General features: G+C 34.1%; 1 protein-coding gene across 1 annotated transcript in view; it reads left to right on the top strand.

The window, feature by feature from the left end:
• Nucleotides 1-11,716, top strand: part of LOC100732831 (vomeronasal type-2 receptor 116-like) — a 39,341-nt gene extending 27,625 nt beyond the window's left edge. The window contains exon 7 of the mRNA XM_063229122.1: nucleotides 11,514-11,716. Within this exon, the coding sequence (XP_063085192.1) occupies nucleotides 11,514-11,716 (203 nt within the window). The remainder of the gene's footprint in view (nucleotides 1-11,513) is intronic.
• Nucleotides 11,717-15,374: the final 3,658 nt, after the last annotated feature.

Raw genomic sequence — 15,374 nt, 5'->3', positions numbered from 1 at the left:
ATTTTAACCAGCAACCTCTCAGACAAAGGACTTATATCCAAAACATATAAAGAATTGAAAAACATCAAGCCCTCCAAATTGAAAGACCTTCTCCAAAAATTGGCATCTGGGATGAGCACGTAGTTCTGAGGTGAAGTTACACGAAGGGCAAATAAATACATTAATAAATGTTTACCATTACTCGTCATTTGAGAAATGCAAATTAAAATAGCATTTAATTTTGCCTCACCCCAGAAAGATTAGCTGTCATCAAGAAAACAAATTATAACAAATGTTGCCAAGGCTGCAGGGAAAAGGAACACTGCTCCAATGTTGGTGGAAGTATAGACTGGTACAGACACTGTGTAAATCACTATGGAGATTTCTCAGAAGACTAGCATTGGAAGTTCTATTCAACCCAGCTATTCCCCTCCTGGGTATTTTCCCAGAAAACCTGAAAAGATCATGTCACAGTGATATATGTGCACCCATGTTTATAGTAGAACAATTTGTAATAGCTAAATCTTGGAAACAACAAAAATGCCCATCAACTTCAGACAACTTTAGACAATGGAATATTACTCAGCTATAAGAAAACATGATCTCGAGGCCTTCATAGGTAAATGGGGGCAACATGAGACTATCCTCATAAGTAAAATAAATAAGGTTTATAAATATTACATTGTGTCTCTAGTGTAAAAAGTAATAAGAACTGGAGAAGTAATAAAATCCAAAATGTGTAATTGCTATTGTCAAAAGGAGAGGAAAAGAAACTGCTCTAAATAATATAACTGTATGTGTGTTTAAGTGTGTAGGATTCATAACTATATTACTAAGTTTTTGTTGGATCACTGAGCAGAACTGTTTGCAGTCTCACTGAATGTCCACCTTGTGTGATTTAATTTTGTAACTTGAACAACTATTTCTAAGATGATAGTATGTAATTTGTCAACTAATGATTTCTAAGTGTTTATTTTATTGTTTTGAATTTTGTATTATTCTTTTTTCTGTTTTGCTTTTTTCTCTTAAAATAAAATAAAATAAAAAAAGATGGCTGATGAAAGTTGCAACATACCCATAAAATAGTGTGTATGCCCTCACTTGCATCTTCCATGAGATGTCTCTATTGAAAGTTGAAATGTAGTCGGTGAGAAATCATGTTTTCCCTGTCAGGTAGTGTCTTCCACTTTTATCAAAGTTCCATAATTAAAGGCTTTCCAAGGGGCTGCAAAAGAGACAATTCTTGAATCCATGATGACAAATCTCACTGCATACAAAGTGGGCCATTTGAGGAAAAAATATAGATTGCCGAGTTCTTTGAAATGTATCATTTAGTACTGGAAAGAAAAGAAATACATACATAAATAGTATTACATATACGTATTGTGAGTGTTATATTTAAGAACAAAATTAATAAACATTTACAATATATAGTTAAATATGTTCTTTTCCTATTCATTGGAAAGCTAGGAATAAATGACAAAATTGATAAAATTGAAACTGAAATTTTTAAATGTCATAGTTTTTCCTATTACATAAAATTTGGTGTACAAAATCTACAGCAATATTTTGGTTATTTGTTGTTACTGATGTACTTTATAAAGAATTGAAAAATATCAGGCCCCCAAATTCACATACCCAATCTAAAAATTGTCATCTGATATAAGCACATACTTCTCAGATGAAGAAATACAAGTGGCTCATAAATATATTAAGATATGCTCAACATCACTAGCCTTTTTAAGAAATGCAAATTAAGTCAACCTTGAGATTTCATTTCACTCCAGAAAGAATGAATGCCATCAAGAAATCAACCAATATAAAATATTGGCAAGTCTGTGGGGAACAATGAACACTTCTCTGCTGCTGGCAGTAGAGAGTACTGTTGGTGGTTGTACACTGGTATAACCACTGTGGAAATCAGAGTGGATATTCCTCAAAATGTATCATAATAGGCCCTTTTCAAACCAGATATTTCCCTCTGTGCATTTTCCCAGAAGAACTGGAAACATCACATCACAGTGATATATGTGCACCTGTGTGTACAGAAGCACAATTCATAATAAATAAACCTTGGAAACAACACAAATACCCATCAACCATAGAATGGATAAAAAGATATTTTTTACCACACGGAATATTAATCAGCTTAAAGAAAGGTTAACTTGAGGTTTTTATAGATAGATGGATGCAACTTGAGGCTATATTCATAAGTCAAATAAATCAATATCTTACTTGTAAATATCATATTGCCTCCTAGTGTAAAAAGCATTGAAAATGTAATAAGATCCAAAATGTACAATAGATATTGTGAAAATGAAAGTTCAAGAAAGTGCTTAAAAGGAAATAACAAGTAGAATTGGTGAAAGGAGAAAAGGGAGAAAGAAAGGAAGAGATCATATGTTTATAGGTGTATATATATGTACATATATATATATATGCACACAAGATAGAAAAAAATACTATTAATCCTTGTAGGTTCATCCAGAAGAATATTTTGTGTTTTCATTGTTTGATCATTTTTATATATATTATATATTAATATTGCATACTTTTATCTTTTAAGTAGTTCAGATTATAAGATTTAGGCATAAAAGATGAAAAAGACAGAAGACATGGATAGATTCATATATATATATAAATACATATATATATATATGAATTGTCAAAACTGAATCAAAAGATACAAGTACACTAAATAACTAAACATCAGTCAAAGAAATTGAAAACACAATTAAAAACTTACCAACAAAGAAAAATAACTGGTCCTGATAGATTCATTGCTGAATTCTAAAAGAAATTTAGACAAGACATAGTAGTACTATTTCTTAATCTTTTTAATGATATTGAAGGAAAACAATTCTTCCAAAGTAACTCCTAAAAGCAAATACTAGGCAGATATCGAAGCCAGAGAAGGACCCAACTAAATAAAGGGAATTCAAACCAATCTGATGATGAATATAGACGTAAACATTCTAAATAAGATTCTGGGAAAAGAATTCAGCAACTCATCAAGATTGTTGACCATGGTCAAGTAAATTCATCCAAGGGATACAGGGGTGGTTCAATATACACAAGTCAACAAATATAATTTACCATATCAACAGAACTTGTGGTAAAAATCACATGACCATATCAATAGATTATCCATTCATAATAAACACCTCACAGAAAAGTTGAATAGAATGTCTTTACATCAATCTGGTAAAGGTCACCTACAATAAACCAACACCAAGATGTTCACAATAGTCTGAAAGTAGAAGAAATCCAAAATACATCAACTGATGGCAGGGTACACAAAGAGTGGCATATACTCACAAGGGAATAATACTTAGCCATTAAAATTAAGGAAACTTAAACATCTGCCAAAAAATGGATGACTCTTGAAAACATGATATACAAAGGAACCAACATAAGCCCACACACTTTTGAGCGCCTATGTGATATGCAGCATAGACAGATGTATAGAAATTGGGCTAAGTGTTTGCAAGGAGACTAAGTGATGTGAGAAGGAAAGAAGGGAATGAGCATCAATTGAGGAATGGATTTGGAGTTTTTTTGGGAGAAGAAATGTTCTAAAATTAAATAGAGTGGATGGTTCCTTAACACTGTGAATATACTAAATTGCTTCCTAAAATGAGTTTTAAGTTCTGCGGATTTTATGTCAGTAAACACTTAAGGCCATCTCAGGCACATTTAAGAAACTGCAAGATAGTACTGAGCTTATCGAGAAAGGTCAGGTTCCACCAGTTCTCCAGCATCACCTCCAGGTACAATGACCAGCAATTCCCACTCCTCCTGGGTAAAGTCCTTGGCTATAACCTGAAAAATTACCATGTCACGAATCATTGCAAACATCATGGCTTATTCAAGGGTACTTTAGTGTGGATAGGAAAGGACACAAGCTCATAGGGAACAGGAGGGCTCAGCACTCTTTCGTGAGGCTCTGGGTTCAGAATTCAGTGCTAATCTGTTGTATACTTGGCTGGATCTGAAGGTCCTTTGCGATGCTATGTAGTGATTCTCTCCCTACTCAGACTGGGAACTCCTGCAATCTAACTTCTATCAAGCTGCAGAGTTGAGCACAGACAGGGACAATGCAAAGATAGCAGAAATATTTAGTAAATGAGTGATTATTGGACTAAGCGAGCTCAGATTCTCCTGCAATCTGTGTGTCAGGAATTCACTAATGAACCTCTCCTTCTTTATGCATCCTTGCTGAGTGGAGGCTGGGAAGAGGGAGGACTGAGCTGGGGAAGAGGTAATGAATCGCAAGAACTCAGAATGATTAATTTTCTGAGAGCCTGGAGGCCTCTCCACCCATCTGATTGTACAAAGCCCAATGAGTACATGTCAAAATCATGCACACAACAAGCACATTCACAGTGCACACATGCACCCCTCACATACACCTACAGCTTCCATGAGAATCCAGGGTCCCTCTCAATGCACACAGCAAACAGGGCTCAAGGTTCTTGATACAATATCCCAGGTGAAAAAGTGATGCTCTGATGGCATTGTTTTTTTTTTATCAGGTTTACAGAAGAATTTAGAATCATTCTCTCATAAAAACAACCCAAAAACTGAAGGTCCTATATTACAGGAGTTGCCCATCCGACTTAGGAGGTTTGGTTCTTGGAATCTACTCCTGCTATGCCTTCTTTGCAATCCTTAGATGTGCTGCACCACAGTATGAATTGGGCTCCATAGAACCTGACTCCCATGGCTCCAGAGTGCCAAGTTGATCATGCTGTCCTTAAACTTGTGATCCTCTTGTCTTGAATTCTGAGACTAAGTGTGGCCCAGATGCCTAGCCTGGAACTACAGGTTCATATGACCATGACCAGATTCCTTTATTTCTTTCAAAATAATAATTATAGTATTAATAATGATAATTGCTGAGTTAAGGTGTAATAAAACCTTAGGGTTAGTCAGCACAGGAATAATACAGGACATACCCAACAGGACCCAGAGGAGAAATTTAGTTGACTGGCCCTCCTCTTCATTGTGATACTCAATAATAAGACCAACATTAACCACAAAGTAGGAACATAAGATACACACAACTGACAGTTGTGACTGTTAATACCAAAAAACCAAATATTAGCCCAAAAGTTGAATATGACAAGATGGTAAGCAAACTGCAATGTCAAACAACTAGTCCATCAGAAGCAAGGAAAGATGACAATGAAATAGCAGATTTTAAAAGTCATATACCAGAAACCTCTGAAAAGATAGCACATAAAATCAAGAAACAAGTTCATGAGGCTATAGAGGAAGTCAAAATATAAATAATTTCACACATAAAGATAGAAATAACAACCTTAGTAAATGAGATGTTCAGCATAGCTAGAGAAGAAATAGAAAATAAAATTTATTGAAATCTTAAATGAACAATAGAGAAAACAAGCAGAATCCATGAAACAAACTCAAGGAGATATTCAAAAAACAAAAAATTCTATTGAAACCTGGCAAAACCATTTAAAATGAAGCTGAGGATAGAATTTTGGACCTTGAGGACATGACGGCAGATAGTGATCATGAAAGGGGAGAACTATTGAAAACAAAGCAGCATGAAAAAACTATCCAGCAGCTTCAAGATGATGCCAAGAGAAATAATATAAGACTCACAGACATCAATGAAGATGCAGGAGTCAACACAAATGAGATTGCAAACTATTCACAGAATAGCAGAAAATTTCCCCCACATAGGGAAAAATTCTGATATATAAATAAGTGAGGTATATGGAATACTAAGCAGTCACAATCAACATAAGATTACACTAAGGCATATAATAATCAAGTTCCCCAACATGCAGCATAAAAACTGAATACTAAAAGCTGTTAGAGAAAAGAAACATCTCACCTATCAAGGAAAGACCAGGATGATCATGGGAGATTGTTCAGTGCAAATCTTGAAATTAAGACAATCTTGGAGTGAAGCATTTCAAGCCATAAAAGAAAACAACTTTCATGTCAGAGTGATGTACCCAGGAAAACTCTCTTTCAAGTTTAATGGAAAAAAAGACACTTCCATTACTAAGAACAACTGAAGAAATTCATTTCCACTAAAGCAACCCTAGAAACAATATTGAAATACATACTAGAGATAAAAATGATCACAATCTCCAGAACAAAAATAGAAAGAAATCTCCAGGCAGGGCAAGAAATTAAACAAGGGGAAAAAGCAGAAAACAGACAACAGAAACATAATAAGATAAAGTTAAGCCAGTAGATATCAGTTATATCCATAAATGTAAATGATATCAATTCAGCTATCAAAAGAAATAGATTGATAGCATGGATCAAGAAATAGGATACCACAATACAGTGTATACAAAAAACACATATGACTCAAAAGAAAAATCACAGCTTAAAAGCCAATGGCTGGAAAACAGTATCCAATGCAACAGGAACCCAGAAAACAGGAGTAGTAGCTCTTCTTTTTGCAGATAACTTTAACTTGAAACCTAAAATTGTTAAAAGAGATAAAGATTGTCACTACATACTTTTTAGCTAAAAACTTCAAGAGGAAAAACTAACAATTTAAAATATATATGCACCAAATACAGGAGCACTCAACTATGTAAGACAAATACTAATGTTTTTTTTTTTCAATTTTTTTTATTTAAGAGGGAAAAGAGAAAAACACAAAACAAAACAAAACAAAACAAAAAAAAACAAAAGACAAATACTAATGGACATGAAAAACCACATACAAAAGAACATAATTGTAATAGGGAATCTTAACACCGCACTGTCACAGACAGATTAATCAACTAGCCAAAAATTCAGCATAAAGAAATAACAGAACTGAATCATATCTGTGAGCAGTTGGACTTAGTGGATGTTTACAGAGTGTGCCACCTAATCATATCATAATATTCATTCTTCTCAGCTCTACATGAGATATTCTCCAATATAGACCATATATTAACCCATAAATATTCTCAAGTAAATGAAAAGGGAGTGAAGTTATCCTGTGCATAATTTCTTACCATAGCACACTGAAATTTGAAATTAATTTCAAGAGAATTTGCAAAACATGCATAAATATACGTAAATTAAACAAAAACATTTAAACAACCAGGGGCTTACAGTGGAAATTAAACAAGAAATAAAACAATGCATTCATTCAATGAAATGCAGAAATAATATGTTGTAACCTGTTGGGTGCAAAGAAAGAAGACATAAGAGGGAAATATATAGCAACAAATTGTCACATCAAGGAAACAGAACGAGCACAAATATTCAATCTGATGCTACATCTCAAGCTTCTAGAAAAAGGAAGAGCAAGTCAAACCTAAATGTCCTATAAGAGAGGGCATTATAAAGATCAGAGAAGAAATTAATGCAATGAAAACTAAAATCAATACAAAAAATTAACAAACCAAAGAGCTGTTTTTGAGAAAATAAACAAAATCAATAAACCTCTAGCCAACCTTATTAAGAAAAAGAAAGTTAAGACTCAAATTCATCCAATAAGGACTTACAAATGGAGATTACTACAGATCACATGAAAATTCAAAAGATTATGAACACCTGCCTTGAAAACCTCTACTCATATAGGGTGGAAAACACAGAGGAAATTGACAGATTTCTAGAAACATATGAACTACCAAAGCTCAATCAAGAAGATACAACAAATTTGAATAACTCAATATCAACTACCAAAATTAAAAATGTGACTAAAAACTTATCAACAAAGAAAATCCAGGTCCTGATTCATTTACAATTCTATAATAAATTTAGAGAAGATTTGACACCAATAATTCTTAAACTGTTTAATGAAATCCCAAGAGATGCCATCCTATCTAACTCATTTCTGGAGGCAAGTGATACCAAACTCAGAGAAAGACCAAAACAAAAAGGAGAACTACAAGCCAATCTAATGAACACCAGTGCAAAGATTCTCAATAAAATATTGATAAACAGAATCCAAAAAATCATCAAGAAAATTATATATCTAGACCATGTAGGATTTATTCAGGAATGCAGGGATGTGTATACATATGCAAATCCATAAGCTAGTACACCACATCAAAAGAGTCAAAAATAAAAAAAATCACACGATTATCTCAATAGGCATTGAAAAAGCTTTTGATGAACTCTAACACCTGTTCATGATAAAAACCCTACAGAAACTCAGAATAGATGGTATCTACCTCAATTTCATGAAGTCCATTTATGACAAACCGCCATCCAACATCATACTAAATGAAAGCCTTCACTCTTGAAGCAAGAAAAAGATAAGGATGTACACTATCACCATTCCCATTTAATGTAATTCTGTAACTATTAACCAGAACAATAAGACAAGAGAAAGAAATTAAAAGAATAAACGTAAGAGGCTAAATTATTATGTGCAGATGACATGATACTTTACACAGAAGACTCAAAAAAAACTCCATTAAAAGACAACTAGAGGTAACACATAAATTCAGCAGTGAAGCTGGATATAAAGTCAATACTCAAAATTCAATAGCATTTCTGTACACAAACAAAAAACTTAGAGAGGGAAATTATTGAAATATCACCTTTCACAATAGTATCTACAAATGAAATATTAGTAATTGACCTAACCAAGAGTGTAAAAGACCTATATGCTGAAAATTATACTACTCTAAAAAAAAAGGAGATTGAAGAGGATACAAGAAAGTGGAAGGCTATCTCTTGCTCTTGGGCAGGGAGAACCAACGCTGTGAAAATGGCCATACTCCCAAAATAGTCACACAGATTTAATGCAATCTGAATCAAAATATCATTAACATACTTTAAAGATCTACAGAAAATATGTCTAAAATTCATTTTCAAACAGAAGAGATGTATAATAGCAAAGACAATTCTGGCCAACAAAGGAAAAGCAGGGGGGATTTCAATTCTTGATCTGAAACTGTACTACAAAGCAAAAATGACAAAATCAACATGGAACCAGCAAAGAAATAGACCTGAGGATCAATGGAACAGAGTAGAAGGTGCAAACACCAGGACAAACATACTAAGTCACCTTGTATTTGACTAAAGGGGCCAAACACGTTTACTAGAAAACAGCCTCTTTAACAAATGATGTTGGAGATATTGGCTCTTTACATGCTGAAGCCTAAAACTATACTGAGCCTAGTTTAAACTAACTAAACTAAACTAAACTAAACTAGACTAGACTAGACTAAACTAAACTAAACTGAAACTCACGCAGTAAACTAAAGTGAAAATGGATCAAGGACCTAAATATTAAAACACAAATACTAAATCTGTTGGAAGACAAGGTAGGTAAAAATCTTAGAGACATAGCGGTAAGCAGAGAATTCACGAACAAAATGCAAGCTGCATTTGAAACACTTCAAAGAATAAACAACTGGGATCTCATATTACTAAAAAGTTTTTGCACTTCAAAGAATTCAACAACAAAGTGAAAGAAAAGACGCACCGAATGGGGAAGAATTTTAGCACACAATCCCTCAGACAAAGGACTTATATCCAGAACATAAAGTATTGAAAAATGCCAAGCCCCCCAAATTTGAAGATCCTCTCCAAAACTAGACATCTGACCTGAAAACACTTTTCTCTGATGAAGATTTACTAATGGAAAATAAATACATGATAAAATGCTCACCATCACTGGTCATTTGAGAAATGCAAATTAAAACAACACTGAGTTATCATCTCACCCAGAAAAATGGTTGTCATCAAGAAATCTACTGATGAAAATGATGCAGAGGCTGTGAGGAAAAAGGAACACTTCACCACTGTTGATGAGAATGTAGACTGATGAGGTGCAGCTACTGTGAAAATCAGCATGGAGAATCCCCAATAAACTAGGAATGGAAGTTCCATTCAGTCCAGCTCTTCTCCTACTGGATATTATCCCAGAAAAACTGAAAAGGTCATGTCACAATAATATATGTACACCCATGTTTATAGCAACATAATTCATAATAGCTAAATCTCCTAAACATCCAAAATGCACATCAACTGCAGAGTGGATGAAAAAATGTGGTATTTTTTATAAAACAGACTATTAATCAACTATAAAAAAGGGTGATCTTAAGCCCTTTGTAGATAAATGGAGGCAAATTGAGAGTATCCTCATCAGTTAAATAAACAAGACTCACTGTCTATGTAATGAAAAAAATAATAAGAACTGAAAGAGTAATAAGATCCAAAATGTATAATTGATATTGTAAAAATTAAAGGGATAGAAAGTGTTATAAAGGATATAACTGTATGTATAAGTGTTTAAGATAGATGACCATATCTTTAAATTTTTATTAGATTATTGAACAGAATGATTTGTACTGTTAATGTTTGAGTGTCTATCCAATTTTTATGGTCTCATTTTGTAACTTGAACAACTATTTATAAAATGACAGTATGTACTGTATCAACTAGCTATTTATTAGTGTTAATATTTTTTAAATTCTATATTATTCTACCTTTTTATATTTTGTTTCTTCTTTCTTTCTTTAAATAAACATTAAAATAACAAATCTGACATTCACACTGGAGATAAAAGAGATACAAGAGCAGAAAACAAAATATGATTCAAGTAACTTAGCAAAGTACAGATATTGAAAATATGTATAAATAAAAAAGATGAAAATTAATTCAGTGATAACAACTCGAAAAACATTCATTTGTCTGTATTAGCACTGTGATTTGTAATTTTAGGCAGTACAATTTGTTATGCTAAGTGAAATGATTATACTAAAAACAAGGCTGTATTTTAAGGTGAAAATTATTTTCGTTGAAACTTTTGGAATGAATAATGGAGGTAGTGTTTAAGTCTGAAATGTTAAAATAGATGGTAGAGACTAAATGTTGGTATATTTAGAATGTCTGTTTCCCCTAAACTTTCTTCTGTTCCTCAGACCTGCCAAAGAGTTATTCTTTTTTTTTTTTTTTGTCTTTTTATCGGTACTGGGGATTGAACTCACAACTGCCTGCTTGCCAGGCAGGCGCTTATGCCGCTGAGCTAAACCTCCAGCCCCTAAAGAGTTATTCTTATATCTCATGAGAATAACATAGCATTTAGCAACAAAGATGCAGCCCCAAACTGGAGGCCAAAATGGAGAAGACCTCCATGGCCACCATCACCTTCCCTTTGCTGCTGTGGTACATGGGGAGGAACCACATGGGTTGACCCACACACTACAGAAAATGTTGAAATTTAGGAAGTTGGCTTCATTGAAGATGTCAGGCAGGTTCCTGGCCAGGAAAGCAGGACTAGGGAGCACAGGTATGCCAGGACACAATACAAGGCAGTGAGTGAGCCCTCGATACACACGATGATGATGGGGTCATGTTTAGAGTGGGCATTTGTGTCACTTTAGGGTAGATTTGTCCCTATCCAGGTGTCACAGAGAGTGAGTTGGATCAGATAGTAAATGGGGTTAATGTAGTTTGGTTCTGATACCAGCGACTGCATCATCATTCTGCCTGGAGCAGTGATTTTAAAGGCTAGAACCACAGGAATGGTCTGGGCCAAGACAGAGGAAATAGCCACACTGAACACAAGTCCGAATGTCATTTGTTAGAGGATGCTAGTGGCTGTGTTGGGATCGCCAAAGAAGAGCAAGGAGCAGAGGAAGCACAAGAGGAGGGAGATGAGCAGGGTGTAGCTGAGAGTCGTATTATTGATCTTGACTATGGCAATGTCCTGGTGCTCCACAAAGATTGCCATAATCACAGCTGTGAGTACCGAGAAACACAGAGCTATGTAAGTCAGAGCCAACTCTAGGGCATCCTCAAAGGATAGGAAACCCACAATCTTGGGGAGATAGCGATGTCTTTTTCTGTTTGGATACTCAGCTTTGGGCACTGTGTGCATTGCTCTGCATTTGGCGAAAAAGCAAAGATTCAATGTTTCTTTTTCAGGAAGTTTTCATTTTTACTAAATTGATGAAACTCACTGCTCTTTCAATATCATTATGTATACATACTGCTTAGCATGCAGTATTGTGGTGTAGCAGATTTCTGCTTGCCTGGCTCAGACATAATTCATCTAACTAAATGTCATATCAAATGCATTCAAGTGGCATGTCCACCAGATTTAACAGAATGGGATTGGAGGCCAGGTCATCCTGGGACTCCGTGATGTCACTAGGATTGTGAGCTCCTCTCCATCTTTCTCTTGACTTTCCTCAGTCTTCCTCAGGAATAGCTTTGTAGTGGCACAAAGTTTACTCAAGGCAATCTGTTTCAAAGGTTTCCCTCATTTCTCCTCAAATGGAGAATTGTGTAGTACTGATAAAAGTTGAATGTTTCCTCACAATATATTTTAACTTTTGTGTAGTGATTCTTGTGATTAATGTCCCTTAAACACTGAAATTTAAATATTGTTGCATACATACTCTACAACCTAAGTTTATAATTATCTATAGCTTTTCTTATTTTCTTTTTGTCTCTCTGCATTTGTATTTATCAATAATGTTTTATCCAATTTTTTTTACCAAGTATTGAAAAAATGAAAATATTTTCATTTTGAATGCAATTGTTTTACAGGTTTATAGCACTTTTGGTAGTAATTTGTATTTTAATCCTGTTACTGAAGAACAGTGTGTTTTTAAAAATATCTCCAATTTAAAAAATCTATAATCTTCAAAATGTAAAACTGAAAGTAAACTTTGCACTATATACATCATTTGATGTAACAGAGAGTCTTTACACTATAGAAGAATACATAATAATGTATCACAATTCATGACATCGGATACAATATAATGCAAAAATTCTATAACCATTTTTCTATTTTACCAATTCTTGTGAGTATGCCATTCCTAAAATGAATGTTATCATTACGTATTGCAAAAATATATGAAAATAGCAAAAATTTTGTACTTGAAATTTGTTATGAAAAAGTATTTGTTTTGAAACAGCAAATCATCCACAAGAAGCTTTGAGAATTACACATGTTTTGTTTCACAGGTTACCTTAATCCAGGTTCACTGTAAGATTACATATTCACCCTGTCTCACTCACCATTGGATATAAACTAGGATGACCATGGCAATCAGTGCTTCAGTTGAGCATCACAGAATCAGCACCACCAGAAAAAAAGTATGTCCCGGGTGCTGTGACTATAAAATGGGTACACTGAAGGGATGAATTAGTAGACGAGTGGAAACCAGTGCTCCACTCTGATCCCATTGGAAATATGCCTAGCTTCCCATTACTGGGAAGTTATTAGAGGGAACAATTATCACAGTGTCATTCTACATTTGCTACTTGTCTGATTGAAAACATGTCTCTTTGGGCAGAAAACACAAATAAAGTAGCAGATAGGCCTTCCTTCTTGAGGAATTTTTCTGAATCCTGGACCACAGCTCTGACTACAAGTGAACGAGGGGTCTAAGAGGACGAGAGAAGCACTGGTTATAATTTTGCACATTTGAGCAGATGAAATATGATGTATGTATTTCCAGATTAAAAAGACAGATAGATATTTGACTTTTATTAGGACATGATAGTATGCCATCTTTTGCCACAGCCGACCATGTTTATATGACCTATATCAAATTTGGGATCAAAGTGTTTATCTTTCTATTGTTTTGGAAACAATTTTTCAAACACTACCAGGTTTCAAGATGATTATGTTATGTCACGTGTAACATTCCCATACTGTTTTGTTTTCTGATTTATCTCCATGCCTTTAGAGGCGTATTTTGATGCAGTATCTGTTAAGAGACCTCCTGACATGACTTTTACCAGGCCATTGAACTTGGTTGGACATTTATTTATGTTCTGGAACACAGAATGCAATGAGGTTATAATTTGGCTCAACTCGGACAGTAGCTACTGAGAAAAACAATGAACAAATCAATAAATAATGCCAACATAGCAATATTGAAAGAACTCCATGAATAGCCATTTGAATTTACAACATTTCTGGGCTTCATAATCAAGTGGTCACTTCACTCTAATAATGAACAACATAAACAGCATGCAAAGAATGTTTGTTATATATATTTCTTGATAAATTATGTGGGAATGTCCATATGTGGGGAGACAATATTAAATCACATCAGTGCTTTGGGATTATAAGTATAAGAAATTTTGGAGGCCAAAGTTTCTACAAACCAACAAAACAAAATGGTAAAAAAGGCATTGTACAAGTGTGCCCTAGTCACTGTATAGCAAGCAAATTTACTACATTTCAAGCATTTATTAGTGCACATTTGGAGGACAGAAAACAGAAGGTGGTGATAGTCTTTTACTGACCTTGTGTAAGGTAGTTTAGTTATTTTTTTCCTCATTAACTCCTCTCTCATTCTCCCCCAAGTGCTCTTTGGCTCTCTTCCATTTCCTTGTTCTCTACATTCCCCTTTCCATGAAGAAGTCTGCCATTTAGTTTTTTTTGTTCCTGTTCCTTGGTGTTTGTATTCATTTGTACTTATTTTACCTTGCGTTTATAGCTTTAGAGGAAGCACGCCATTTTTAACCTGTTGAGATTGGTTTATTTGATTTAAGCACATCGCGCTCCATTCTACCCATTCTTCCAATAAAATGACTTTGGTTTTGTAATATTAAGGTCAATGAATGTAAATTAACAGACAATTCAATAGTTTAGAGGCTCCTCCAAAAGTATAAACTACAAATATTTTTAATTTAGTAGTCCCACTCCTGAGTGTATATGCAGAGAATACAAATGAATTTAAGGATGTATTTTCTCTGTCATTTCCTTTGCAGAATTACCCAAGCAAAATGAAGCAAAACAGAGCATCTACTCATAAGTGAATGCAGAACAAAGTGCATATATTTCCAATAAAACACTACAATCTCTTTAGAAGAGAACAATTCTATCATTTTCAGCAACACGGATAAAAGTGGTATATGTTGGATGAAATAAGGGAGGCATGGAAAGAAAAACACTATAGATCTCTTTAAAGCTAAGGTTAAAAAGACAAACTCACAGAAAGTAAACTGGGAAATGAAAGTATTTGGAAAGATTTTGAGAAAGGAGACAAAGCTTCATTCAGATAGGAGGAATAATTTAGTAGTTTTATTGTACATCGTTCTTCATATAGAGGACAATAAAATGTTGCGTTTTGTTTCTTTTTACCACAAACTAATTTAAGAGTTGTATGGTTTGATATTACAATTTCACAATATACACAAACCACAAAATATCCAGTTGGATTATATAAATATATTCAATTTCTACTTCTCAACAATAAACTATAAATGAGCAGACAGCAAAATCTATCAGAAAAGTTTATATGAAGAGTAGTGAAACACAAGAATAAAAAAGAAGCCAGGGATACAGCTCAGTGGCTCAGTGATTGCCTGGCAAGGGAAAGGTTTGGAGTTCGACTTTTGTTACCAATATAACTAATTGATTAATTAAGAAAACAGGACTTAATTTCTGGATGACAAGTAAAGTTATTCTTAGTTATGGC

The sequence above is a fragment of the Cavia porcellus genome, unplaced genomic scaffold (genome assembly GCF_034190915.1).
Source record: "Cavia porcellus strain 051 isolate PalLab524CR breed Dunkin Hartley unplaced genomic scaffold, mCavPor4.1 scaffold_17, whole genome shotgun sequence".
Lineage (NCBI taxonomy): Eukaryota > Metazoa > Chordata > Mammalia > Rodentia > Caviidae > Cavia > Cavia porcellus.
Note: the sequence above shows the minus strand (reverse complement) of the source record. Positions and strands in the feature narration are given on the sequence as shown.